This window comes from Muntiacus reevesi, chromosome 3 (assembly GCF_963930625.1).
Source record: "Muntiacus reevesi chromosome 3, mMunRee1.1, whole genome shotgun sequence".
NCBI classification, from domain to species: Eukaryota; Metazoa; Chordata; class Mammalia; order Artiodactyla; family Cervidae; genus Muntiacus; species Muntiacus reevesi.
Window position 1 is genome coordinate 150,329,778 of NC_089251.1, and position 25,770 is coordinate 150,355,547.

At 39.9% G+C, this 25,770-nt stretch overlaps 1 protein-coding gene across 2 annotated transcripts in view; it reads right to left on the reverse strand.

The window, feature by feature from the left end:
- Positions 1 to 25,770, reverse strand: part of CCDC150 (coiled-coil domain containing 150) — a 92,538-nt gene that overhangs the window by 2,609 nt on the left and 64,159 nt on the right. For both annotated transcript variants that reach the window (XM_065930914.1, XM_065930913.1), the window contains exons 16-25: positions 22,081 to 22,188; positions 13,943 to 14,071; positions 9,677 to 9,846; positions 8,507 to 8,600; positions 7,540 to 7,709; positions 6,526 to 6,652; positions 2,807 to 3,001; positions 2,301 to 2,369; positions 2,052 to 2,213; positions 1,260 to 1,346 (exon numbers count right to left, since the gene is read on the reverse strand). In XM_065930914.1, the coding sequence (XP_065786986.1) occupies positions 1,260 to 1,346; positions 2,052 to 2,213; positions 2,301 to 2,369; positions 2,807 to 3,001; positions 6,526 to 6,652; positions 7,540 to 7,709; positions 8,507 to 8,600; positions 9,677 to 9,846; positions 13,943 to 14,071; positions 22,081 to 22,188 (1,311 nt within the window). The remainder of the gene's footprint in view (positions 1 to 1,259; positions 1,347 to 2,051; positions 2,214 to 2,300; positions 2,370 to 2,806; positions 3,002 to 6,525; positions 6,653 to 7,539; positions 7,710 to 8,506; positions 8,601 to 9,676; positions 9,847 to 13,942; positions 14,072 to 22,080; positions 22,189 to 25,770) is intronic.

A 25,770-nucleotide genomic window follows, 5' to 3' on the forward strand; every position in this document is an offset into this window, starting at 1 on the left:
AAAACTACAAGAAGACACTATGTCACACTGGTCAGAACGTCCATCACTAAAAAGTCTACAAATAACAAATCCTGATGAGGATGTGGAGAAAAGGGAACCCTCTTACACTCTTTGTGGGAATGCACAATGGTGCGGCCACTACGGAAACAGCATGCAGGTTCCTAAAAAAACCAGAGCCACAATATGATCCAGCAATCCTACTCCTGGGCATACGCCTGACAACACTGTCATTCCAAATGATACATGCACCCCATCATCATGGCAGCACTATTCACAAGAGCCAAGACATGAAAACCACCTAAAAGTCCATCGACAGGCGAGCAGATAAAGAAGACATGGTGCACACACACAGTGGAGTATTGCTCATCCATACGAAAGCAAGCAAGCATGCTGTTAGCAGCGACACAGACGGGCCTAGACATGGTCACACCGAGCAAAGTGAGTCAGAAAGGAAAACACCGCAGGACAGCACTTACACATGGAATGTAAGATATGACGGAAATGAACGTGTCTGTGAAACAGCCTCACAGACACAGAGGCAAATCAGTGGTTACCAAGGGGGGAGAGAGTGGGGGAGGGAAGGAGTCAGACTTTGGGATTAGCAGATATAAACCAGGACACACAGGATAGATAAACAACAGGCTCCTACCGTACAGCACAGAGAACTACTGTCAACATCCTGCGATAAATCACAATGAGAAAGAATATATGTGTAACTGAAGCACTCTGCTACATAGCAGAAATTAACACAATGTTATAAATTGGCTATATTTCCACAAAATATTTTTTTAAATGTATGATTTTAAATACCTTCAAAAAGGCCTATTTAAGAGAAATCAAATTCACAAATTAATAAGGTCTACTTTATATTATACTATATTATTTTTATAATATATTTTTATTATATATTTATATTTATAAATATAGAAATATTTATATTTATAGTTATTGGTGGAAAAGTGTTTCTACTTTTATTAGTTCATGTCAAATAATAATCACTAAAATTCAAACACATGCTGGTCTTCCCTTATATCTAGTGGCAGGGACTTGGACTATCAAGTTAATATCAGTAATTCAGTATTCTATGATCTCTCATCAAGACACAGAACCTTAATCTAAAACTATTTGTTCTTTATAACATGTTAGAGGCGATAGTGAGTAAGGTATTGGTTCTTGCCTTTTGCACTTCTGACAACTGTGTTAATGGAGGATTTTACAGAGACTTTTGGGTTTCAAAGTCATCCATGTGTCTGGCTCACCTGCTCTGATTCCACACTGGCTTCTTTCAGCTTATTCTCTGTCGCCTCTTTACATTTCTTTAGGTGTCTGATAGTTTCTTCCAATTCCTGAAAATGTGATACAAAGATTTTTACAAACTCCCAATGTTCCATATATGGGAGAAAAACCTTCAATACTGTAATAAAAGACAAACCAAATTATGAAAGTATGATGGAATACTTTCTAATTCCAGGTGCTACCAGACTACAAGCTAAAAACTTGTTTTCAGTTTAACTAACTGTATACACATTTGTACATGATGACAGATTTTGATTTATTGATTCTCCTGAGGAAAGGTGATTAACGTTTCTTTCTAGAACTGAGGGAATAATATTCGTAGCAGACAATCTCTGTTGGAAGGCAAGAGCTTGATGCTCTCCTGAAATCCCTTTTCAGGAATAAAATATGCTTTTCATTAGGTTGGGAACAGGCAAAAGTCCTGTAATGGCAACAGACAGAGAGATCTGAGCTACGGGTAAGAACCAAGGAGTCTAAAGTTCCTGAAAGACTATGAAATTCAGAAGTCTTACTCAGTAACTAGTACTGTGCATATGTGAGCCTTAGCTGTTCTTTAAAAATGAGGTGGTTTTTTTTTTTAACATTGAAAATGACAATGAGGTGCCATATTCAAAGTTACAGGCTTCTTCCTAGATATGATTCTGAGGTCTTAGCTAAGATGAACAACTTGTAAATTTGTTTTCTTCTCTAGAGCCTAGAAAAGCACATGGCATTTGCTGGTCATCTCTGAGAGGAATCCTAGGAAGCCTTTGCACCTGGCACCGACTCTCCAGCTCCTGCCTCAGCTTCCGCTCAGACTCCAGGCGCATCTCTTGCTGCTTATTCCGTGCTGAGGTATCATACTGGCTCCTGGCCAACAGCTGCATCTCCTTCTGCAGGTTAGTCATTTCAGACACAAATTTCTGGATACTCAGCGACTGCAGGGCACAAAGGGAGACGGTTGGCGAAGCTGCCCAAGTTTGGGACTTTACATGAATGGTAAACAGTGTGTGCAGATCATCTACCTGTTCGTAGTTCTTCCTCTGATACTGATCCTTAATTAGCTCCATCTGCCTCAGTTCTGTTTCTATTTGCTAAAAGTAAATGTGGAAATAACACAGAAAGATAATCAGTGGAGAAACTGGCTTGCTCTTTTTGCCTATAGGATGACAGAAAGAATCCCACAGGAGACCCAGTTATCAGTTCCTGCTGGGCTCTTCTTCCATCCAGCACACTGATGCCAACAGAGCCAAGTCCTATACAGTCCCTGTGGGAGGACAGCCGGGAGCCAGGATGGGGCACTGGCAGCTAATGAGCAGCCGAACATTCACACAGCAGCATCTTTGCTGGAAAGAGAGACAGCTCCCGCCCCCTGCAAGGCAATCTGCCCACGCCCCAGGTGTAGCTATAATTCCCCAAGGTCACAGGGCGGTGTTAGAGCTCTGAGACCATCTTCCTCCAACACCACTGCCTGCCTGGATCCTCATCAGATACTAGCAGGGGAGGGGAGACCGAGGGTTTCTCAAACAACCTTCATCCTCTCTACGTTCTGAGCGTTATTCGCCTTGGCCGACAAGTGGAGCTTAATCTGGGCCCTCTGGTTCTTTATTTTCTCCTTGCTGCTGTTGAGGAGCTTCTCCAGCTCCGTAAGTTTCTGCCGCAGCTCGCGGTTCGTCCGGGACACTTCCACTGATCTGCAGTTGGCTTCATCAAGGGCTTTCTTCATCTGTGGCACACAAAGGGAAAATGAGAACATTTTAGCCTCCCATTCAGTAAGAGAAGGTTAATTTTAGCTGTGTCCCTATATTTTGTTCTCATTGGACTATTCTTTTAAAAAGGAGGTTAAGTGAGGCAGTAAGAGATTTGTGGAGAAACACTCTTAGTGATTTAATGCTAAAAAACACAATCTTTCTTAGAACACATAAACAATATAAATATATGTTCATCATATATTAATAGCATGGCTTTTGTACCAGACACTTTAAATCTCAACTTCACTACTCACTTGTCAAGTAATTTCAGATAATATCCTTAAGCCTCGGGTTCATCTCTGGAGAACTGAGTGAATAGGCTACCTCATAGGAGTCATGTAACAGTCAAACAAGGTAGAAAAAGAATATAGAGCCTGACACACACTAATTGCTCAGTGATCATTACCATGCTTTAAAGCTTTTTTTTTTTTTAATTAAGCTCATTTCTGTCACTTTCGATGTCAATGTTTGGAGAAGTGAAAATAAATTATATGGTAGTTTATGTAATGGGCTTCCCTGGTAGTTCAGCTGGTAAAGAATCTGCCTGCAATGCAGGAGACCCCAGTTCAATTCCTGGGTCAGGAAGATCTCCTGGAGAAGGGATAGGCTACCCACTCCAGTATTCTTGGGTTTCCCTGGTGGCTCAGATGGTAAAGAATCTGCCTGCAATGCGGGAGACCTGGGTTTGATCCCTGGGTCAGGAAGATCCCCTGGAGGAGGGTATGGCAACCCACTCCAGTATTCTTGCCTGGAGAATGCCATGGACAGAGGAGCCTGGTGGGCTGCAGTCCATGGGGTAGGGTAGCAAAGAGTCGGGATGACTGAGCAACTAAGCACACATGTAAATACCTATCAGCTACTGAGTATTGTTGCATGCATTTATTTTTAATTGGAATATAAGTATTTTTATATTATTGCTTTTCTATTGAGGTTTAGTTGATTTATGATATTTTTAGGTATATGAGTGATTAAAATATAGATTATACTGCAGTTGTTATAATTTTTTTAGATTATATTCCAGCTATATTCCGTGTGCTGTATAATATACCCTTATAGCTTATTTATTTTACATAATAATTTGTACTTACTGCTTTTAGAAATTTTAGGAAACTTGCCTTGTGGTAAAATAAGTGATTATTAATAAAAAACAACATAACAGCCCCAAACAAAATCACTTATGCTAAGCCCTACTATCACCAAACTTAAATAGTTTTGGCTCTCCCAAAAACGGACTCTCAAACCAGTCAATCAGGAATCGTCTGATCAGCATTAGTTGGGGAATCTGCCTGGTAGACACCTGCCATCCCCTAAAGGAAGTAAGTTTGCTGTAATCCATCTACTCTTCTGCCTAGTTTAACTCTCTTGTTCCTGCTCCCTTCTGCCTATAAGAGTCTTCCATTTTGTACAACTCCTCGGACTGCCTTCTACTGCAATCAATTGCATAATGTCCAATTCAAACAGATTTTTGTTCAAATAAACTCTTAATTTTATTATGCCTCAATTTATCTTTTAACATTACTTAAATCATTTTACAGAGTTCCTCTCCTCCTCTTGTATCCTTGAATTTTTAGGAAGAAGCACCTAAAAAGTACTACTTGATTTTTAGGAAGAAGAGGCAGCTGAGAAGGGAGAAGAAGGCAAGGTGGTATTCTCTGTGGCTGGTAAGTGTTTAACATGTCAAAGAAAGAACCAAAATTATGTTACCTTTTCTCTTTATACTAGCTCATACTAGTATACTAGCTCATACTAGCTCTTCATACTAGCTCCTTCAGCTCCCAAATTCACACTACAGTGTTATTTAGTCTTCTATCACCCAACCAAATTTCTGTTAGATATTCCATCATTACCTCAATCACAGCTTTGTCAAAACTGGGTAAGCCTTAAAAACTATCACTTTGTACTTATGTTCAGGGACTGTTATAATTACTTTTCATATATTTTCCAATTTAATCCTCTAAACCACCTTGCAAAGTAATTGTGATGATTTCCATTTTATGATCAAGAAAACATTCAGAAATTCCATTTTATGATCAAGGAAACAGACTCAAAAGTTCAGTCGTCTGCAGATAGTAAATTACCACACTGCTCTTAAGAGGCAGAGCTGAGGCACTTAAACAGTGCACCCCGAGGCCCCTCCCGGCTAACTGCTCAAGACAGCTCCCTCTTACCACTGTTCTTTGGTGTCCTGCAAAGTTCACGATCTTCCCTGATTCCTGTTAAAAGGGTTTAAACTAAGTATTCTGAACAACTATCTCTGATTAAAGGTTATCTTTAACTTCAGTGTCCATTTTTGTTTCCCAGAGAAATTGTTTTTATTATAATATTTATACAGTGCTTTTGCAATTTACAAAGTACCATAAAAACAGCTGATTCTGATTTTTGAGACTGCTCCTTGTAAACTGCAAAGCAATGCACTAAATCTGGCAAAATACAGACCAGCCACTCCAGCTAAGTCTTGGAATTATTTTAATTACTCCCTCCCCTTTGCTTATGATACATTTCGTGTATGTTTGATTTTTCTATTAAAAATGGCTTTTTTATTTAATTGTTCCCTACTTCCAACAGAACCGCTTTTCTTGGCCCCAATCATCTGAAGCCAAAGTAACTGCTCTAGTTCCCATGAGCCTTCATGTTTCCAGTTTATCTTCATTATTATTTACTCTCCACCACCAACAGACTAACCTACTTAAAACTGTGCTTACATCCTTCTCAGAAACCTACAGTGCGTTACTTTTTTTTTTGCTTTACTTTTACCTAACAGTTTCCAGCCAACATTCTGGTAGTTAAGACCGTCTACCAGTTGGCTTCCATTAAGCTAGCCCCTCTTTCTCAGGAATTTCCTAGTCCCTGCTTTAATCAAGACAGGCAAATGCTTTTCCTTTGCTCACATATCCTGTTCATTTTTCATTTGCTTATCCTCTTACATAGCGTGTCCTACCCCTGCAGGCTCTGCCAGTCTCAGTCCCATTCTTTGGTCAAGCTTCCCTCCTCCTCCTATCACCCAGCCAGCCTAAAACAAACTTTCCTTTACTCTGAATTCATTTAAAATTGTACATAGCTTCTAAATACCAGAGAGTCTTCTGACGTCTTCCCTACTCATCTCACGTAAGAGTGGAGGTGACAAATAAGGGGTCATTTAGTACAGACCACATCTTCTACTGTATGCCTTTAAATATGCCTCTCAGGAGAAGGTAGGTGCATGATGGATGCCAGTGAAGTGAACTGAGGAGATAGGTGAGTTGCTATCTGTCTAGCAGATGGCAGTCTCCTCCTTTCTCTTTACCACTCAAGTTATTATTCTCCGAGGGGAAGACTATCATCAAGGCATCCCTTCACTGGGCAGATAACTGTGTATCAAACAGCTTAGGGCTGCATCTCACTTGCTGGGGAAAGGAGGACCAGAAGAGCTAAGGAACAACTGCAGCCGCTCTCAGGAACCCTCTCGCTGACAACCACCTAGAGGACGGATGCTGTGTCTTTTGGTCATGTGCCTCCATACCTCAGTCACTTCCCGCTGTGCTGCTTTCTTGGCAGTTTCTCTCTCAATTTGAAACTGCTTTCTTAGAGCATCTATGCGTTCAGCATGCAATTCTGCTTCTATTTTGGATTCTTCACTCATCCGTTCTCTGTTTTGAAAAAGAGAGATTTAAATCACCTTTAGAAAACATCTTAGGCAGTATGATTTACAACTGAGCAGATCAGTCACCATGTGAAATCAGTGATCTGGAACTCATTAACAGAAAGAAAAATAAGCATTTACCTACAGCCTTAAAAAACAAAGTCATTAATATAAAGAGATCCACCCTTAAGAATGAAACACATATTCTTGTTTTAACCAATACTGAATAGTCCGGAGCCAGCAACATTTCACCAGAATATAAAATTTGTACAGATTACAAACATGAAAAATACCCTCTTAGCTTTAGCTTATATAAATATGCTCTGCTATATCAATATGTTTACTCTATGTGCACAATATATTTCCTTTGGGTATAAATTTTCATGGGATGTTGTTAATATCTAAATCATATGTGCTTAGATACAGTTTAAGAAAAAAAGTCTAGTGGCTTGACTTGAATTAGAAGGATTTGAGCTAACTAATCTCAGGGCAAAATGAAAAACAATTAATGGTTGAGCATCTACTTAAATGGAATTATCCCACACCTGGAGGGGTTCTTTCCATCCAGGCTTCTGTTGTTCCTTTTCCAAATCATGCCTTTAAAGGACACATAAGCTTCTGATAGAAAAGGTTTGGCAGAAATGTGTATATGTCCCTCCCGAATTGGTTTAACCTTCATGTACGGAAGATCAACATCAGATGAGGGAAGAGCTGAAGAGGACCGTATCCCAACCAGTATCCTCTGCTGTTTAGCTATGCCTGTCTCCTTCACCCAGTTCTGCAAGGAGGACCAGCTCAAAGTAGGGAAAAGGCTTTAAGTGGTTTATGTGAATGAGCCAGACTTACTCTCCCAGAGGCTCTTCCCTAATTTCACTGTGACTATACTGCTCTTACTTAAAGGTTTCCAAATTCTGTCGCTCAAGTTCTTTGCTTTCCAATTTCTCTTGAACATGATCAAGCTTTGTTTGTAGGTGATTATTTGTCTGGAGAGCTTGCTCCAGGCTCATAGCCAGTTTCCTGTTGTCTTCTCTAGCTACATCTAGAGCTTTCTGTAGAGGTTCCATCTGAAAAAGAAGATTGTTTTTAATCCTGCTGTTCCACTGTAAAAGATACTAGAAGTACATAACACTGTATATTCCCTCTTTAAACTTTGAAACAATAATTACTTGGAACCAGAAACAAAGACTCCAGAGGCCTGGGGTATGTATAAGTGAGAACTCACTACAGACAGCACTTAGTGGGTTCTTAGAAGGTGATGGGAAGGGTATGCTCCACTGGTCACTACAGAGTTTTCGAAAACAGAGCCAACTTATTTATCCTAATTTCTAAAATTTTAAATTAGTTAAATTCCCCTTCTTGATTCTTTAACCTCACTGCCTACAGAGATACGGACTGACCACTGCTTCTTGTATATTCCTCTAGAAAAAGCTTATTCATATGAAATATCCCTGTGTATTTTACATGTGTACATATGTGTAGATACATATTTACGTATGTATATACCTATGAATGAATGTGTTTCCTTATTTAGTGGGACTACCCTACTTCTAATTGAAGTTATGTTATTTTCTAAGCCCCTTAACATTTGCAACACCTTACCCATTAATATATGAAAAGACTGTAGACCATATAAGACAAGAAGAATTAGGCATAACTATGGTCCTGGTTTGCTAAATGACTCACTGCAAGATTATAGACCAGTTTCCTATTTGGGAATATGTATTGTTCAAAACTCAGACTTGAATGGGAAGGAAATTTACCTGATTATTTTACTCCATTTTTCCAAAACAGTGCTATCCCAATAAAGTGGAAAAAAAAAAAAAACCCACTAACATTATCATCCTAAAAACCTGGCTCCTACCTCACTGTTGTGCTGGGCGTCCACGACAAGCATTCTGGCCTGCCACTGGTCCACTTCTGCTTCCAGCTTCTGTACCCGCTGTTGATTTAGGGCCCTGAAGATGGAGAGCGCAGAGAAAGTGACCACTTTCTAGAAACGGAAAGCACCCTCTAGAAATGATACCACTGAGACATGCAGGGCACTCTTCCAGGAAGCCGAAATGGCCTTAGGTCACGGGCTACAGATGCTCAGAATATCTGAGAGCTGGCAGGTGATAATCTGCAACCCCAGCGTCAGAGTAGAAACCAATTCTCCTGGGGATTAAAAATCTGTCCCATCTCTATGATTCAATTTTGCTTGGTATATTAAACTATCAGTACATGTTAATGATTAAGTGAAAAACTGGTAATTTTATACTATATATATATATATACATATATATATATATATCACTGGCACAAAAATGTATCACTTCTAGATGGACTGGCTTACTCTTGAGATTTCTGCTTTTTACCTAGAATTTTATTGTGAACAGTAAACTGTTTTTAACACCATCCCCTTGATTTCTTTAAGTTCAGAGGTAACACTGATTCATAATGTAAAAAAAAAAACTTAGCATGATGAAGAATATAAAAGTCAATAATTCTCCCATTACACAGAGGAAATATGTACCAGTAATACATTAAACTTAGAGGCCTTATTAAACTCAAACCATTTGTTCATTAACCTAAATGGGAAATGTGCATGTAATTTTTGAAACATTCAAAGGAGTTCTCTTACAGCTGAAAGTAGTTCTCAGAATGATTCCTCTAAAATAATTTATTAAATAGTATACTAATAAATGGATAATTAATTCAAAATGAAGTAGATGCCTGGCTTTAATAATCTTGACAATTACAATTCTGTAGACCCAAGGGCAGGTTTAAATGGTGTAGAAAACAGCAAGGATAAGACAGCATTTATCACATGAATTGCTGGAATACATATTAATTTACACTACTACAGAATATGTGAATTTTTGGACATCATTTTTATAATTCCAGATTCTCCCAAATGTGCTAGTTCTTTAAGTACCATTTCACTACTTTTTTCATAAAGGAAGCAATAAAAAGTGACTGTGCTTGGTCCCTCACTGTTCCTTACTACAACACAGCAGAAAAGTGTAAGTACAAAGACAAAAATCTCTGGTACCTTTCTTTCTTGAGGCCTGCAATCTCTGAATCCCTCCGGCCAAGCTCTATTTGCACTTTTTCCAGAGCACCTTGCATCTTACTGTGAGAAGCCAACACATTCTCTAACATGATTGTCACTTTGCAGTTGTCTTCTTTGGCTTCTGCCAGTTGTCGCTGAAAGTTTCCCACCTAATAGAAGATGAAATAAGACAATGTTTTGATCCGGTCTAGTTATTCTTCTGGAATTCCATCACATCCACTAGCTTTGTTCATAGTGATGCTTTCTAAGGCCCACTTGACTTCACATTCCAGGATGCCTTGGCTCTAGGTCAGTCCTCACACCATTGTGATTATCTGGGTCATGAAGATCTTTTTTGTACAGTTCTTCTGTGTATTCTTGCCACCTCTTCTTAATATCTTCTGCTTCTGTTAGGTCCATGCCATTTGTGTCCTTTATTGAGCCCATTTTTGCATGAAATGTTCCCTTGGTATCTCTAATTTTCTTGAAGATATCTCTGGTCTTTCCCATTCTGTTGTTTTCCTCTATTTCTTTGCATTGACTGCCAAGGAAGGCTTTCTTGTCTCTCCTGGCTATTCTTTGGAACTTTGCATTCAAATGGGAATATCTTTCCTTTTCTCCTTTGCTTTTAGCTTCTCTTCATTTCACAGCTATTTGTAAGGCCTCCTCAGACAACCATTTTGCCTTCTTGCATTTCTTTTCCATGGGGATGGTCTTGATCCCTGTCTCCTGTACAATGTCATGAACCTCCGTCCATAGTTCATCAGGCTCTCTATCAAATCTAGTCCCTTAAATCTATTTCTCACTTCCACTGTATATTCATAAGGGATTTATTTTAGGTCGTACCTGAATGGTCTAGTGGTTATCCCTACTTTCTTCAGTTAAAGTCTGAATTTGGCATAAAGGAGTTCATGATCTGAGCCACAGTCAGCTCCAGGTCTTGTTGTTGCTGACAGTATAGAGCGACTCCATCTTTGGCTGCAAAGAATATAATCAATCTGATTTCACTGTTGACCATCTGGTGATGTCCATGTGTAGAGTCTTCTCTTGTGTTGTTGGAAGAGGGTGTTTGCTATGACCAGTGCGTTCTCTTGGCAAAACTCTATTAGCCTTTGCCCTGCTTCATTCCATACTCCAAGGTCAAATTTGCCTGTTACTCCAGGTGTTTCTTGACTTCCTACTTTTGCATTCCAGTCCCCTATAATGAAAAGGACATCTTTTTTTGGGTGTTAGTTCCAAAAGGTCTTGTAGGTCTTCATAGAACCATTCAACTTCAGCTTCTTCAGCGTTACTGGTTGGGGCATAGGCTTGGATTACCGTGATATTGAATGGTTTGCCTTGGAAACAAACAGAGATCATGCTGTTGTTTTTGAGATTGCATCCAAGTACTGCATTTCGGACTCTTTTGTTGACTGTAATAGTTACTCCATTTCTTCTAAGGGATTCCTGCCCACAGTAGTAGATAAAATGGTCATCTGAGTTAAATTCACCCATTCCAGTCCATTTTAGTTCACTGATTCCTAGAATGTCAATATTCACTCTTGCCATCTCCTGTTTGACCACTTCCAATTTGCCTTGATTCATGGACCTAACATTCCAGGTTCCTATGTAATGTTGCTCTTTACAGCATCAGATCTTGCTTCTATCACCAGTCCCATCCACAACTTGGTATTGTTTTTGCTTTGGCTCCATCCCTTCATTCTTTCTGGAGTTATTAATCACAATAGTGTGATCACTCACCTAGAGCCAGACATCCTGGAATGTGAAGTCAAGTGGCCTTAGAACGCATCACTACAAACAAAGCTAGTGGATGTGATGGAATTCCAGTTGAGCTATTTCAAATCCTGAAAGATGATGCTGTGAAAGTGCTGCACTCAATATGCCAGCAAATTGGGAAAACTCAGCAGTGGCCGCAGGACTGGAAAAGGTCAGTTTTCACTCCAATCCCTAAGAAAGGCAATCCCAAAGAATGCTCAAACTACCACACAATTGCACTCATCTCACCCGCTAGTAAAGTAATGCTCAAAATTCTCTAAGCCAGGCTTCAGCAATACGTGAACCGAGAACTTCCAGATGTTCAAGCTGGTTTTAGAAAAGGCGGAAGAACCAGAGACCAAATTGCCAATATCCGCTGGATCATCAAAAAAGCAAGAGAGTTCCAGAAAAACATCTATTTCTGCTTTATTGACTATGCTAAAGCCTTCGACTGTGTGGATCACAATAAACTGTGGAAAATTCTGAAGGAGATGGGAATACCAGACCACCTGACCTGCCTCTTGAGAAACCTATATGCAGGTCAGGAAGCAACAGTTAGAACTGGACACGGAACAACGGACTGGTTCCCAATAGGAAAAGGAGTATGTCAAGGCTGTATATTGTCACCCTACTTATTTAACTTATATGCAGAGTACATCATGAGAAATGCTGGGCTGGAAGAAGCACAAGCTGGAATCAAGATTGCTGGGAGAAATATCAATAACCTCAGACATGCAGATGACACCACCCTTATGGCAGAAAGTGAAGAGCAACTAAAAAGCCTCTCGAAGAAAGTGAAAGAAGAGAGTGAAAAAGTTGGCTTAAAGCTCAACATTCAGAAAACTAAGATCATGGCATCTGGTCCCATCACTTCATGGGAAACAGACGGGGAGACAGTGGAAACAGTGTCAGACTATTTTTCTGGGCTCCAAAATCACTGTAGATGGTGACTGCAGCCATGAAATTAATAAACGCTTACTCCTTGGAAGGAAAGTTATGACCAACCTAGATAGCATATTAAAAAGCAGAGACATTATTTTGCCAACAAAGGTCCGTCTGGTCAAGGCTATGGTTTTTCCTGTGGTCATGTATGGATGTTAGAGTTGGACTGTGAAGAAAGCTGAGCGCCGAAAAATTGATGCTTTTGAACTATGGTGTTGGAGAAGACTCTTGAGAGTCCCTTGGACTGCAAGGAGATCCAACCAGTCCATCCTGAAGGAGATCAGTCCTGGGTGTTCACTGGAAGGACTGATGCTAAAGCTGAAACTCCAATACTTTGGCCACCTCATGCGAAGAGTTGACTCATTGGAAAGACCCTGATGCTGGGAGGGATTGGGGGCAGGAGGAGAAGGGGATGACAGAGGATGAGATGACTGGATGGCATCACCGACTTGATGGGCACGAGTTTGAGTAAACTCTGGGAGTTTGTGATGGACAGGGGGGCCTGGCATGCTGTGATTCATGGGGTTGCAAAGAGTTGGATACGACTGAGCGACTGAACTGAACTGAACTGAGTTATTCTTCTACTGCTGAGTCCTGTGACTGCTAGAAGAGTATCGAAACCGGGTCTGGTACAGTGCTAAGAGGAATAAGTGTGTATATATAAATTTTTTTTTCTTTTTTAATCAAAGCTGTTTTATTTAAATAAACAAGAGAATATAAAATTCTTAAATTCATTTACAATTCCACAGAAATTTTCCACAGATAGGTGTGAGGTATGCTTCTACTATGTTTTATTTTTATTTTTAATTGGAGGATAATTGCTTTAAAGTATATTTTATTTTTATTTTGTTTATTGAGTTATTCTGACTTTGAGAAAAAGAAAACGAGACCCCAGATCCTATGGCTCCAGTTAAAAACTCTGCAGTGCTTCTTGACTCTTGTCATATCCCGGCACACCCATCAGTATTAACTGGAGACATAAGGACCGAGAACTTCTTGGGTCTGGAGGTAGTCCCAGGGTGGCCCATACAGGCCCTGCTCAGCTAATCTTACCATGAGCTCAGAAGAAGATAACACCTCTGAAACCCATCAGAATGATCTGAGGGAAAAAAGAACATGAGGGAGAGTGGGAGCCGCTGAAGAATGGCGTTAAGTCACAGCCCTCCTCAGAGGGGAAGGAGTCTGGGATGTGACCTCTCCTCCCACCGAGAACACACACTGTTAAGAAGAAAGCACTATGTGATTTAACATAGATTCATAACAAAGTCTTATCTCATTAATAAGACATAAGTAGGTGGCTATTATTAGCAAGGTCGGATGTGTTCAACAAAAAAAATAGACCTTTGATTAAGAAAGAAAAATACTCACTGTGAGTTAAATCATCTATTTTTAAGGGAATTTTAAAGTTTTTCTAAAGTTATCTTTCCTTTAGAAAAGAATATTCTCCTCTGATCAATCCTCTTTTTTTTTTTTAAACTAAAGGTAACAAGAAATGAAAGAACGTGGCTCATAAAAATTTCAGAAGCGCTTCATGTCAGTTACAGACTTCACAAAGGGGTGATGTCTTGCCTTCTTGTTCTCCCTGTCCTCCAGAGTTTCAAGGTCCCCTTTCAACTTCTGACTCTCTTTCAGGGCTGCATCACGACCCTTCACTGCTTGTGAAAGCTCCTCTTCATTCTTTTCGAGAAGGGATTTCACCTGAGCAGAAAAGAAAGAAACGATAATAAATGACTTTCCCAAAGCACAATCAGCAGTTAGAACGTCCTGCGCTTGAGCCGCTCAGTCCTGTCTGACTCTTTATGACCCCATCGACTGTTAGCCTGCCGGGCTTCTCTTCCATGGGGATTCTCCAGGCTAGAATACTGGAGTGGGTTGCCATGTCCTCCCCTCTAGGGGATCTTCCCAATCCAGGGATTAAACCCAGGTCTCCCTCATTGCAGGCAGATTCTTTACCATCTGAGTCATCAGGGAAGCTCTGGTTAGAATAAGACACAGTAATTTAGAAGCCAAATTTAAAATATTTAATTAAATATGCTTATCTATAACTGCAAATTAAAACTAGCTCTAGTAGCTGTTTTTCCACTTAAAACTACAGAGGAAAAAAAAATCTGTTAATAAACATGGGCAAATCTCTAATATATATGTCAATATGAAAAGCCTGGAATGAAGGATAAGGGAGATGACTATGATTATGATGGCTATTGTATGGCACAAGGCACTCTTCTCAGTACTCTGTAATGACCTATATGGGAAAAGAGTGGATGTATGTATAACTGATTCACTCTGCTGTATACCAGAAACTAACATAACACTGAAAATCAACTATATACCAACAAAAACTTTAAAATACTAAACAAACAAACACACAAAAAAACCCTCTGATGGTAAGATGAAAACTGGGGGAGAAATTGGTTATCACAGAATTTGAAAATATGATGTAAATTAACATAATACATAATAAAAGCAGATGAGTAAGTATCAAATAGTGTCAAGAAAATAGTTATAAAAGTATTCTAAATAGTGTTCTAATCCTAATTAAAAGTATTACAATTTTACATCCCTGAAACACTTCCAGTGTATTTATACAATCACTTCAGATCATCATACTATCTTAAATACTACTCTTTAAAAAAAAAAAAGATTTTATGTTGAAATAATTATAGACTCACAGGATGTTACAAAATTAGTGACAGTCCCCACGCACTCTTCAACCCTGCTTCTAATAATGACATCTTTACACCTTCACAATCTTACATGATTGTCAGTCAGATTAACTGGACTACAAAAGTTACAGTTTTCACCATTTTTTAACCTGTGTATGCACACATACACATAACTCTATGTAATCTGATCCCACGCACAGATTCCAGTGACCACCACCACAGTCAAGATACAGAACTGCCCCACTGCCACAAAGAACTCACTTGTACTATTTCTTTGGGTTCATGTCCTCCCCAAATCCACTCCATACTCCTTGGCAACCACTAACTTGTTATCTATCTTTATTGTTTTTGTCATTTCAAGAATGTCATTTAAAATATTTAAAAGTAATTACTTACACAAAAATTAACATTTTTAAAAACAGCCATACTGGGATATAGCTGACATACAGTAAGCTGTGTACATTTAACATGTACAATTTGAAATATGTATAAGCTCTTAAAATCATCATCACAATAATGAACAATTCCCATTACCCCAAAACTTCCCCTACGCCTTTTAGTAATCAACCAGTTCTCTCTCTCCCTGTTCCTACACGTCCACCCAAGGCCTCCACTGGCCTATTTTCTGTCACAATAAATTCATTTTTATTTCCTAGAATTTTATATAGATGAGGTATTTTATGTACAGTAAGTCCCCTACATACAAATGAGCTCTAAGAACATGTTCATAAGTTCAATTTGTTCTTAAGTCCAACTGTTAGCCTGGGTACCCAACTAACACAACCAGCTACGCAGTACTGTACTTTAATAGGTTTATAATACTCTTCAGACAATACATAGAGAACAAGCAAACAAAAATACTCTAACCTTACAGTATAGTGCCTTGAAAAGCACAGAAGTGCAGCAGCCAGCATACAGGGGCTGACTGGCCTCAAGCGAACAGGTGAGAACTGGCTGGAAGAGGGGGAGGAGGTGGGAGAGGGTTAGGAGCTGAAGGCTCATCAGCAAGAGGAGACAGACGGCAAGCTGCAGTCTCACTCATGCCTGACACAGAGGGCACGGGCTCTGGCTGTGTGCTAGACTCATTGCCAGCGACCCTCTTGAGAAAATGATTCGTTTGCTAGACTCATTCCCAGCGACCCTCTTGAAAAAATGATCCAGTGACATCTCGGTAGTGTTAGTCACTCAGGCTGATCCTATGGACTGCAGCCCGGCAGGCTCCTCTTTTCACGGGATTCTCCGGGCAAGAATACTGGAGTGGGTTGCCATTCCCTTCTCCAGAGGATCTTACCGACCCAGGGATTGAACCCAGGTCTCCTGCATTGCAGGCAGACGCTTTACCGTCTGAGCTACAGGGTCATAGCTCTTTGGTAGCACAGCCATGAAATTAAAAGATGCTTGCTCCTCGGAAGAAAAGTTATGACCAAGTTAGACAGCATATTAAAAAGCAGAGACATTACTTTGCCAACAAAGGCCCTTCTAGTCAAGTTATAGTTTTTCTAGTAGTCATGTATAGATGTGAGAGATGGAATAATAAAGCAAACTGAGCACCAAAGAATTGATGCTTTTGAACTGTGGTGTTGGAGGAGACTCTTGAGAGTCCCTTGGACTGCACAGAGATCCAACTAGCCCATCCTAAAGGAAATCAGTCCTGAATATTCACTGGAAGGACTGATGTTGAAGCTGCTACTCCAATATTCTGGCCACCTGACACGAAGAACTGACTCACTGGAAAAGACCCTGACACTGGAAAAGACTGAAGGCAGGAGGAAAAGGGCACGACAGAGGATGAGACGGTTGGATGGCATCACCGACTCAATGGACATGAGTTTGAGTAAACTCTGGGAGTTGGTGATGGATGGGAGGCCTGGCGTGCTGCAGTCCATGGGGTCGCAAAGAGTCGGACACGACTGAGCAACTAAACTGGACTGAACTTGACTGTATTCCAAACAGCTGCTGCAGACTTCAAGTACCAGTCTACATTTGAACACTGTGCTGCCTCAAATAGAACCAACCTTCATGACTGGACACGTGAACGCAAGTTTGAAAGTTCATAACTTGAAGATTCGTATGTAGGGGATGTACTATACTCATTTTTGAATGGTTTGTTTTACTCAGCACGGTTAAGATTCACTCAATCTTTTGCATGTATCAATAGCTCTTCCTTCCTGTTGCTGAACAGTATTCTGCTAGACACGTGAGTTGTTCCAGTTTTCTGTTCTGTTCAGTCGCTCACTCGTGTCCGACTCTTTGCAACACTATGGACTGCAGTATGCCAGGCTTCCCTGTCCTTCACCATCTCCTGGAGCTTGCTGAAACTCAGGTCCACTGAGTCAGTGATGCCATCCAACCATCTCATCCTTTGTCATCCCCTTCTCCTGCCTTCAATCTTTCCCAACATCAGGGTCTTTTCCAATGAGTAGGCTCTTCTTCACATCAGGCGGCCAAAGTATTGAAGCTTCTACATCAGTCCTTCCAATGAATATTCAGGGTTGATTACATTTAGGATCGACTGGTTTGATCTCCTTGCAGTCCAAGGGACTCTCAAGAGTCTTCTCCAATACCACAGTTTGAAGGCATCAATTCTTTGGCATTCAGCCTTTTTTACTGTCTAGCTCTCACATCTGTACATGACTACTGGAAAAAACAAAGCTTTGACTATATGGACCTTTGTCAGCAAAGTAATGTGTCTGCTTTTTAATACGCTGTCTAGGTTTGTCATAGCTTTTCTTCCAAGGAGAAAGCGTCTTTTAATTTCATGGCTGCAGTCACCACTTGTAGTGATTCTGGAGCTCAAGAAAATAAAGTCTGTCACTGTTTGCCCATCTATTTGCCATGAAGTGATAGTTTTAAGCTATTACAAATAGAACTGCTTTGAGCGGTTGTATACAATCTTTGTGTAGATATAAACTTTCATTTATCTTTGGTAAATACATAGGGGTGGAAGAGATAGGTCATATGGTAGTAATATGTTTCATTTGAAAAAAAGTTGGCTGCACCAGGTCTTAGTTATGGCATGTGGGATCTAGTTCCCTGACCAGGGATGGAACCCGGCCCCCCTGTATTGGGATTGCAGAATCTTAGCCACTGGACCACCAGGGAAGCCCCCTGTTTCACTTTTAAAGAGACTACCAAACTACTTTCCAAAATGGCTGATTTCACACTCCCTTCAACAATGTATGAGAGCTCCTCCATATCTTCACTAACACCCGGTACAATCAGTTTTTCAATGTTAAACATTCTACTAGTACGTGGTGGGCTTCCTAGTGGTAGAGAATCCGCCTGCTAAGGCAGGAGATGCAAGAGATGCGGACTGATCCCTGGGTCCAGAAGACCCCCTGAAGGTGAAAGTCAAAGTGTTAGTCGCTCAGTCGTGTCTGACTCTTTGTGACTCCACAGACTGTAGTCCTCACCAGGCTCTCCTGTCCATGGAATTCTCCAGGCGAGAATACTGGAGTGAACCGCCATTTCCTTCTTCAGGGGATCTTCTCGACCCTGGGGTCAAACCTGGGTCTCTCACATTACAGGCAGATTCTTTACTGCCTGGTAACCCACTCCACTATTCCATGGGCAGAGAAGCCTGGAGGGCTATAGTTCATGGGGTCATAAAGAGTCGGACGTGACTGAACACACACCCACACCAGTGTGAGGCAGTATTTCACTGTGGTGTTAATATGCATTTCCCTGATGCCTGATGTTTAACATCTTTTCAAGTTCTTATTTATATCCACGTATCTTTTTACTGAAATATATGTTCAAATACTGTGCCTCTTCTTTTTCCAAACTGCTTCCTTCTTACTGAGTTTTGTGATTTTAATAAATTCAGGAGACAACACTTTCATCACATATGTGATTTGCAATTGTTTCTTCTCACAGCCTGTAGCTTATCTCATTTTCTTAACAATGTCTTTGAAGAGCATAAGCTGTCATTTCTCTTTTTTCCTTCCCTTATGGATCATGCTTTTGATGTCAAATCTAAGAAATCTTTGTGTAATTCAAGATTACAAAGCTTTCTTCCAATGTTTTCTTCTGGAAGTTTTAAAGTTTTAGGTTTTACCTTTAGGGCTCTCATCCATTTTAATTTTTATATACGGTAAGAGGTACAGATCAAAGGTATTTTGTTTTTTGTTTCTGCATGTGACACACAATTGCTTCAGCACCGCTTGCTGAAAAGATCATCCTTTGTCCACTTTTGCTTTTGTTGAAAATAAAATGTGCATAAAATTATTCAAGATAGGTATCACATTCACATTATTTTTAAGATACAAAAGGATACAGTGAGAAATCTCCCAGCCACCCAGTTTCCTTTCTTGAAAATAACATTGCCAATTTATTACAATTCATTTTAGAGATACTCTTTGCAAAGGTGAACACATGTATATATTCTTCATCCTCCCAACCCTTTTGCACACAAAAAATGAAATATTTTGTACACTCTTCTGAACCTTGTTTTAACCTATGTTAAGATAGTTATTTATCTTATATTTAAAATCTGAAGATATTTATATATCTTATGTATCTGAAGATATATATATAAAATATATATTTGTATATCTTAATACATCTTATATACTGTGTGTGCGCGCTAAGTCCCTTCAGTCATGTCCGACTCTCTGCGACCTTACTGACTGTAGGCTACCAGGCTCCTCTGTGAAAAAGTGAAAGTGTTAGTCACTCAATTGTGTTTGATTTTTGTGTTGCGACCCCATGGATCGTGCCTGCCAGGCTCCTCTGTCCATGGAATTCTCCAGGCAAGAATACTGGACTGGGTATAGCCATTCCCTTCTCCAGGGGATCTTCCCAACCCAGGGATCAGACCCAGGGATCGAATCTGGGTCTCCTGCACTGTAGGCAGATTCTTTACCATCTAAGCCACCAGGGAAGCCCAAGAAATAAAAGTAAATAAAGCCAAATTGTCCTCTGTGGGAAGAGGGCACTCCAAACATCAACAAAGAATGCCTTTCTCCCACATCTCCCTTAACATTATACTTCCCTATAACTTTTAACGTGTAACATTTAAAATACTTTTTCTGTAGGGATCCAAGCATGGTACAAAAGATGCTAACTTAGATGTTTTGAAAACCTATTGAATGGGAAAAATACATTAAGAAGAATATAGTTTTTACAGTTTTACCAGTGTTTATATAAATATGAAACAGCCGCTATCTAAAGTACTTAACAAAAGTATCTACACAGTAGTCAACTCTAAGACAAGTTAGAGTACTTTCTGTTTTTAAATAGGAAACATAGATACTCTGGTAAATTTTTGGGGGGAAATATATGCCAGCATCCAAGATATTAGGGCTCCTATTTACGTACTTCTGCTTTAAAATCAGCCTTTATCCAAACATCTTACTGTAAATGTTAAGATTATTAACACTAATTTTTAAGAAACAGAAAATTAGATTTAAAAGAATCTCAATGGTGAGTGTTAAGCCAAATTGGACATTTCTGTGTCCAAAAGAAAAATTAAGTATAAGATAGCCAGAATCATGGTTTCAATCTACATTAGTCTATCCTGTTTGAGAAGAAGTGTGTTTCCTTGTTACTATGCACATCTCTAAACTTTATCTCTCTAGATGTTACTACTTTTCTTCATTGTTGTATAAATCTGAAATTTCATTATGATTTCTGGTCTTCACTTACCGAATCTCGCTTAAGAAAATTTGGTGACTCATCATTTATTAACGGTCTTGAGGCAAGAATGTCTATTTTACCTTCTAGTCTTCCCTCCATGGTTTTAATGGCATTCAAAAGAGTCTTTAGAGAGATCCTAGAGTCTCCAACCTCCTGAGAAGACCTCACAGAAGCCAGGGTAGGTGCAAAGGTCACACGGCGCGTGGGGTTCGGCGCAACACTGGGCAAACCAACCGAGGAAGTCCGCTCCTTTACACTGCTCCCAGGAGGCCTGTGGCTTTCAAGGAATCTCGAAGAAGCAGGCCTCTCTGGAGATTTCCTTCTTCTTGGAGGCATCACCAATTGAGAAAAACAAATCAACTAAACCTAGGATTATTTCTCAGTGAGCGCCCCGTTAACTATGAGAAGCAACACAATGTTTTAAACAAAGCTGTGACGGAAAATATACTTAAAAATGTGTCCTTTGCTTTCAGAATGAAAGCAAATACCAGAATGAAGTATGTCCTGGTGAAGAAAGAAAGCGTATCTAACGACGCCCCCTTTACCAGTGAAGTGAGATGGTTAGAACGTTAGCAGCATTCCATCTGAAGACACATTCTAGTTCCTTAGTTACCAGAGGTATAACATACACAAACGTTACAGACACAGACATTACACATGCTAACACTGAGTGTTACAAACTAAAAATAAACAGATAATGTGGTAAACTGTAAATCACCGAAATGAATCACTTTTTTTTACTAACATATTCCTGGATTGTTTTCTTCACTAAATGCTTTATATCCTAAATGTTTGTCTAATTTTCTCTTCATCTGTTAAAGTATTATGTGACTTATTACAGGTTTTCAGTCTCAATAGCCACGATGCAGACAAGTAAGCACCTTCACTACTAATACCTCTTTCAAGTGCGCTGTTGTGGGTCTTGCTGGCACCAAGTTCTGTCTTTGCCTATAACTAAAAAATCAAAGATACTTGTTCCTTGCATCGGCCAAAAGTTTTAAGGCTCACATCAAAGAAACCCACTTTCTCTATGAACAACATGATTCTTGATGCTTTCATCATAATAATGCTCCCTAAGGATGCTCCCAATACAATCTATTTTGTTTCTGAAAGCCATAATCTTCTATAATAAAATCTACTGAGTACATTCCTAATCCTCCAGTTAGAGCATAAGCAAGCTGAATGTCCCGATCCTGATTCTGGCATCTTTCTGAAACCCTCTAGGATGAAGCAGAACTTTGTACATAGAGGGTGTTTTTAAAAATGTTTGTTGCACAGAGAGAATATGGAGTACAGTGAGAGAATATTCATCTGCCTGGGATTGTACGGTGAGGTGGGGACAAAGGCCTGTTTCTTAAAAGCTAATGAAAACATAAAAGCAATCTGTTTTGTAGCTGTTAATCACACCTGAGCATATTTGCCTTCTAGTGCCTTATTCAACTTGCGTAGATGGTCATTCTGTGAACTGGTTTCAGTAAGAGAATGCAGTTGTTCTTCTAGCTGCTTAACTTTTGTCTAGAGGAAAAAAAACAGAAGAGCAATAAAATAAGCCTTGCTGATGAAATATATAGATATATACACTCAAAAAAAGTAAAAAACAAAACAAAAGCCAAGAATTCTGGGGGGAAAAAAATCACAGCAAATTCTTAAGAAAGCAATCCTACATTTTTCAATGATTCTATGTCAACTAAAATAGTTACTTCAACAAATAAAAGTGGGCCATAGCCATATACAAGTACTGAGATAACTCATTTGGTTGATAGCACTTGTGGAAACTCCAAATTAACACGGTTCATGAACATAACAGTGAGACTTTGTGGGCAATGTATTTCCATTTCTATTTCAAAGGAACTGTGGTATCTAGCACTCTGAAACCTGAGCATAAATAAAAAGAATTGTCAGTATGTAAGGAGGAGACAGAATCTTGTGTTTTACCAAGAGAGAATTACAAAAGCTTGAATTAACAGAATTCTTATAGGCTGAATTATATTTGAAAATGAACTCATAAAGCTGACTATTCATATCTTTAAAGATGATGATCTTTTGGGGGAAGATGCATGTTAAGTTGTTCCAGTTGGTCCAAGTCTGTGGGATCCTATGGACCTCCACCAGGCTCCTCTGTCCACGGGATTCTCCACAAGCAAGAATACTGGAGTGGGCTGCCATTTCTCCTCCAACCCAGAGACTGAATCCTAGTCTCTTACTTCTCCTGCATTGGCAGGCAGGGTCTTTACCACTAGTGCCTCCTGGAAGCCCCACTTGGGGAAGTGAATCATTAATATTTACGTACAAATCTCCAAACTGTGTATTTCTCTGTTTTCTTCCTCTTATTTCCAATCCTCCCATACAAATCAACATTACTGAGCCTAGCTCTGCATCAGAAAAAGTTTCATCCAAAATTTTTAAGTAAACTTCTTCCTCTCTTGGAATCTTTTATTTCCCACCTGTGAAGGGCATACTCCTCTTAGTTGTAGCTACTGATCATTTTCAGGAACTGTTAAAATTTGAGGGCTAATATTAACTTTTTTTGGAAAGGCTACATGAGAACACATTTTGTCTCAGGAAATCCCTCTTGTTCTATCAGCAGAATCCTCCTTTCTCTCATCTTTGCCTGTTTCTGTTTCTCTTTTCCACAGTGTACAGTATAAAACAACTTTATATATGGACATCACCAAATGGTCAATACCGAAGTCAGACTGATTACATTCTTTGCAGCCAAAGATGGAGAAGCTGTAGACAGTCACCATAAACAAGACCTGGAGCTGACTGTGGCTCACATCATTAGCGTCTCATAGCAAAATTCAGACCTAAAACAAAGTGGGAAAAAACACCAGGCCAGCCCAGGTATGACCTAAGTCAAATCCCCTATGAATACACAGCGGTGGTGACGAACAGATTCAAGGGGCTAGATCTCGTTAGCAGAGTGCCTGAAGAACTATGGACAGAGGTCCATAATATTGTACAGAGGCATCGAACAAAACCATCCTAAAGAAAAAGAAAAGCAAGATGGCAAAGTGGTTGTCTGAGGAGGATTTACAAATAGCTGAAGAGGAAGAGAAGTGAAAAGCAAGGGGGAAAGAGAAAGGTACACCCAACTGAATGCAGAGCTCCACAGAATACAAGGAGAGACAGAAGGCCTTCTTCAATGAACAACGCAAAGAAAAAGAGGAAAACAACAGAAGGGGAAAGACTAGAGATCTCTTCAAGAAAATTGGATATATCAAAGAAATATTTCATCCAAAAATGGGGACAACAAAGGACAGAAATGGTGAAGACCTAATAAAAGCAGAAGAGATCAAGAAGAGACAGAAAGAATACAGAGAACTGTACAAAAAAGATCTTAATGACCCAGATAACCACAATGGTGTGGTCAGTCACCCAAAGCCAGAAAAAACCTATAAACCTAGTAGAGGTGATCAAATTCCAGCAGGGCTTTAAGATGATGCTATCAAAGTGCTGCACTCAACATGTTAGCAAGGTTGGAAAACCAAGCAGTGGCCGCAGGACTGGAAAAGGTCAATCCTCATCCCAATTCCCAAGAAAGGCAGTACTGGAGAATGTTCAAAACACTGGACAACTGCACTCATCTCTCATGCTAATAAGGTTATGGCTCAAAATCCTACATGCTAGGATTCAGCAATGCGTGAACTGAGAACTTCCAGATGTCCAAGCTGGATATAGAAAAGGCAGAGGAACCAGAGATCAAATTGCCAACATTTGCTGGATCATAGAAAAAGCAAGGGAATTCCAGAAAAACATTTACCTCTGTTTCATTGACAATACTAAAGCCTTTGACTGTGTGGATCATAACAAACTGTGGAAAACTCTTAAAGAGACGGGAATACCAGATCATCTTACCTGTCTCCTGAGAAACCTATATGCTGGTCAAGAAGCAAAAGTGAGAACCCTGTATGGAACTGACTGGCTCAGCACTGAGAAAGGAGGGTGACAGGGCTGTTTACTGTCACCTGTCTATTTAACTTATACACAGAGCACATCATATATGAGTTATGCCAGGCTGGGTGAGTTACAGGCTGGAAACAAGACTGCTGGGAGAAATATCAACAGCCTCAGATATGCGAACGATACCACCCTAGTGGCAGAAAGCAAATAGGAACTAAAGAGTCTCTTGATGCGGGTGAAGGATGAGAGTGAAAAAGCCAGTTTAAAACTAAATATTAAAAAAACTTAAGATCATGGCATCTGGTCCCATCACTTCATGGCAGTTAGAAGGGGAAAAAGTGGAAGCCGTGACAGATTTTCTCTTCTTGGGCTCCAAAATCACTGTGAACGGTGACCGCAGCCATGAAATTAAAGAAGCTTGGTCCTTGGAAGAAAAGCTATGACAAACCTGGACAAAGTATTCAAAAGCAGAGACATTACTTTGCTGACAAAGGTCCATATAGTCAAAGCTTGGGTTTTTAGAGTAAGACATATGCAGATGTGAGAGTTGGACCATAAAGAACACTGAATGCCAAAAAATTTATGCTTTCAAACTGTCATGACGGAGAAGACTCTTGACAGCCCTTGGACAGCAAGGGGATCAAACCAGTTGATCCTAAACCAAAGGACATTAACCCTGAATATTCACCGGAAGGACTAAGGCTGAAGCTGAAGCTCAATACTTTGGGCCACCTGATGCGAACTGCTGATTAATTGGAAAACACCTTGATGCTGGGAAAGACTGAAGGCAGAAGGAGAAAAGGGTGACAGGATGAGATGGCTGGATGGCATCACCAATGCAGTGGACATGAACTTGGGCAAACTCTGGGAAATGGTGGGGCACAGGGAAGCCGGCATGCTGCGGTCCATGGGGTCATGAAGAGTAAACATGACTTGGCGACTGAACAGCAACACAGCATGAAACATGTGGCATGGCTCCCCGTTAAAACACAGCATAAAACACGTTGCGTGGCTCCCCGTTAATCGGTTTTCACTTAAGGTTCAGAATTAGGATGGCTGCCTCTAAAGGGGTGTTTTGAAGCAACAATTATTCTCATTTTAAATACAAGCAAACTGCTGATAATCTTAGAACTCAGTGGAAAAGTACTGATAAACACTCAAAGAATTTTAAATTTGCCTCTCTTCAAGCAAAAC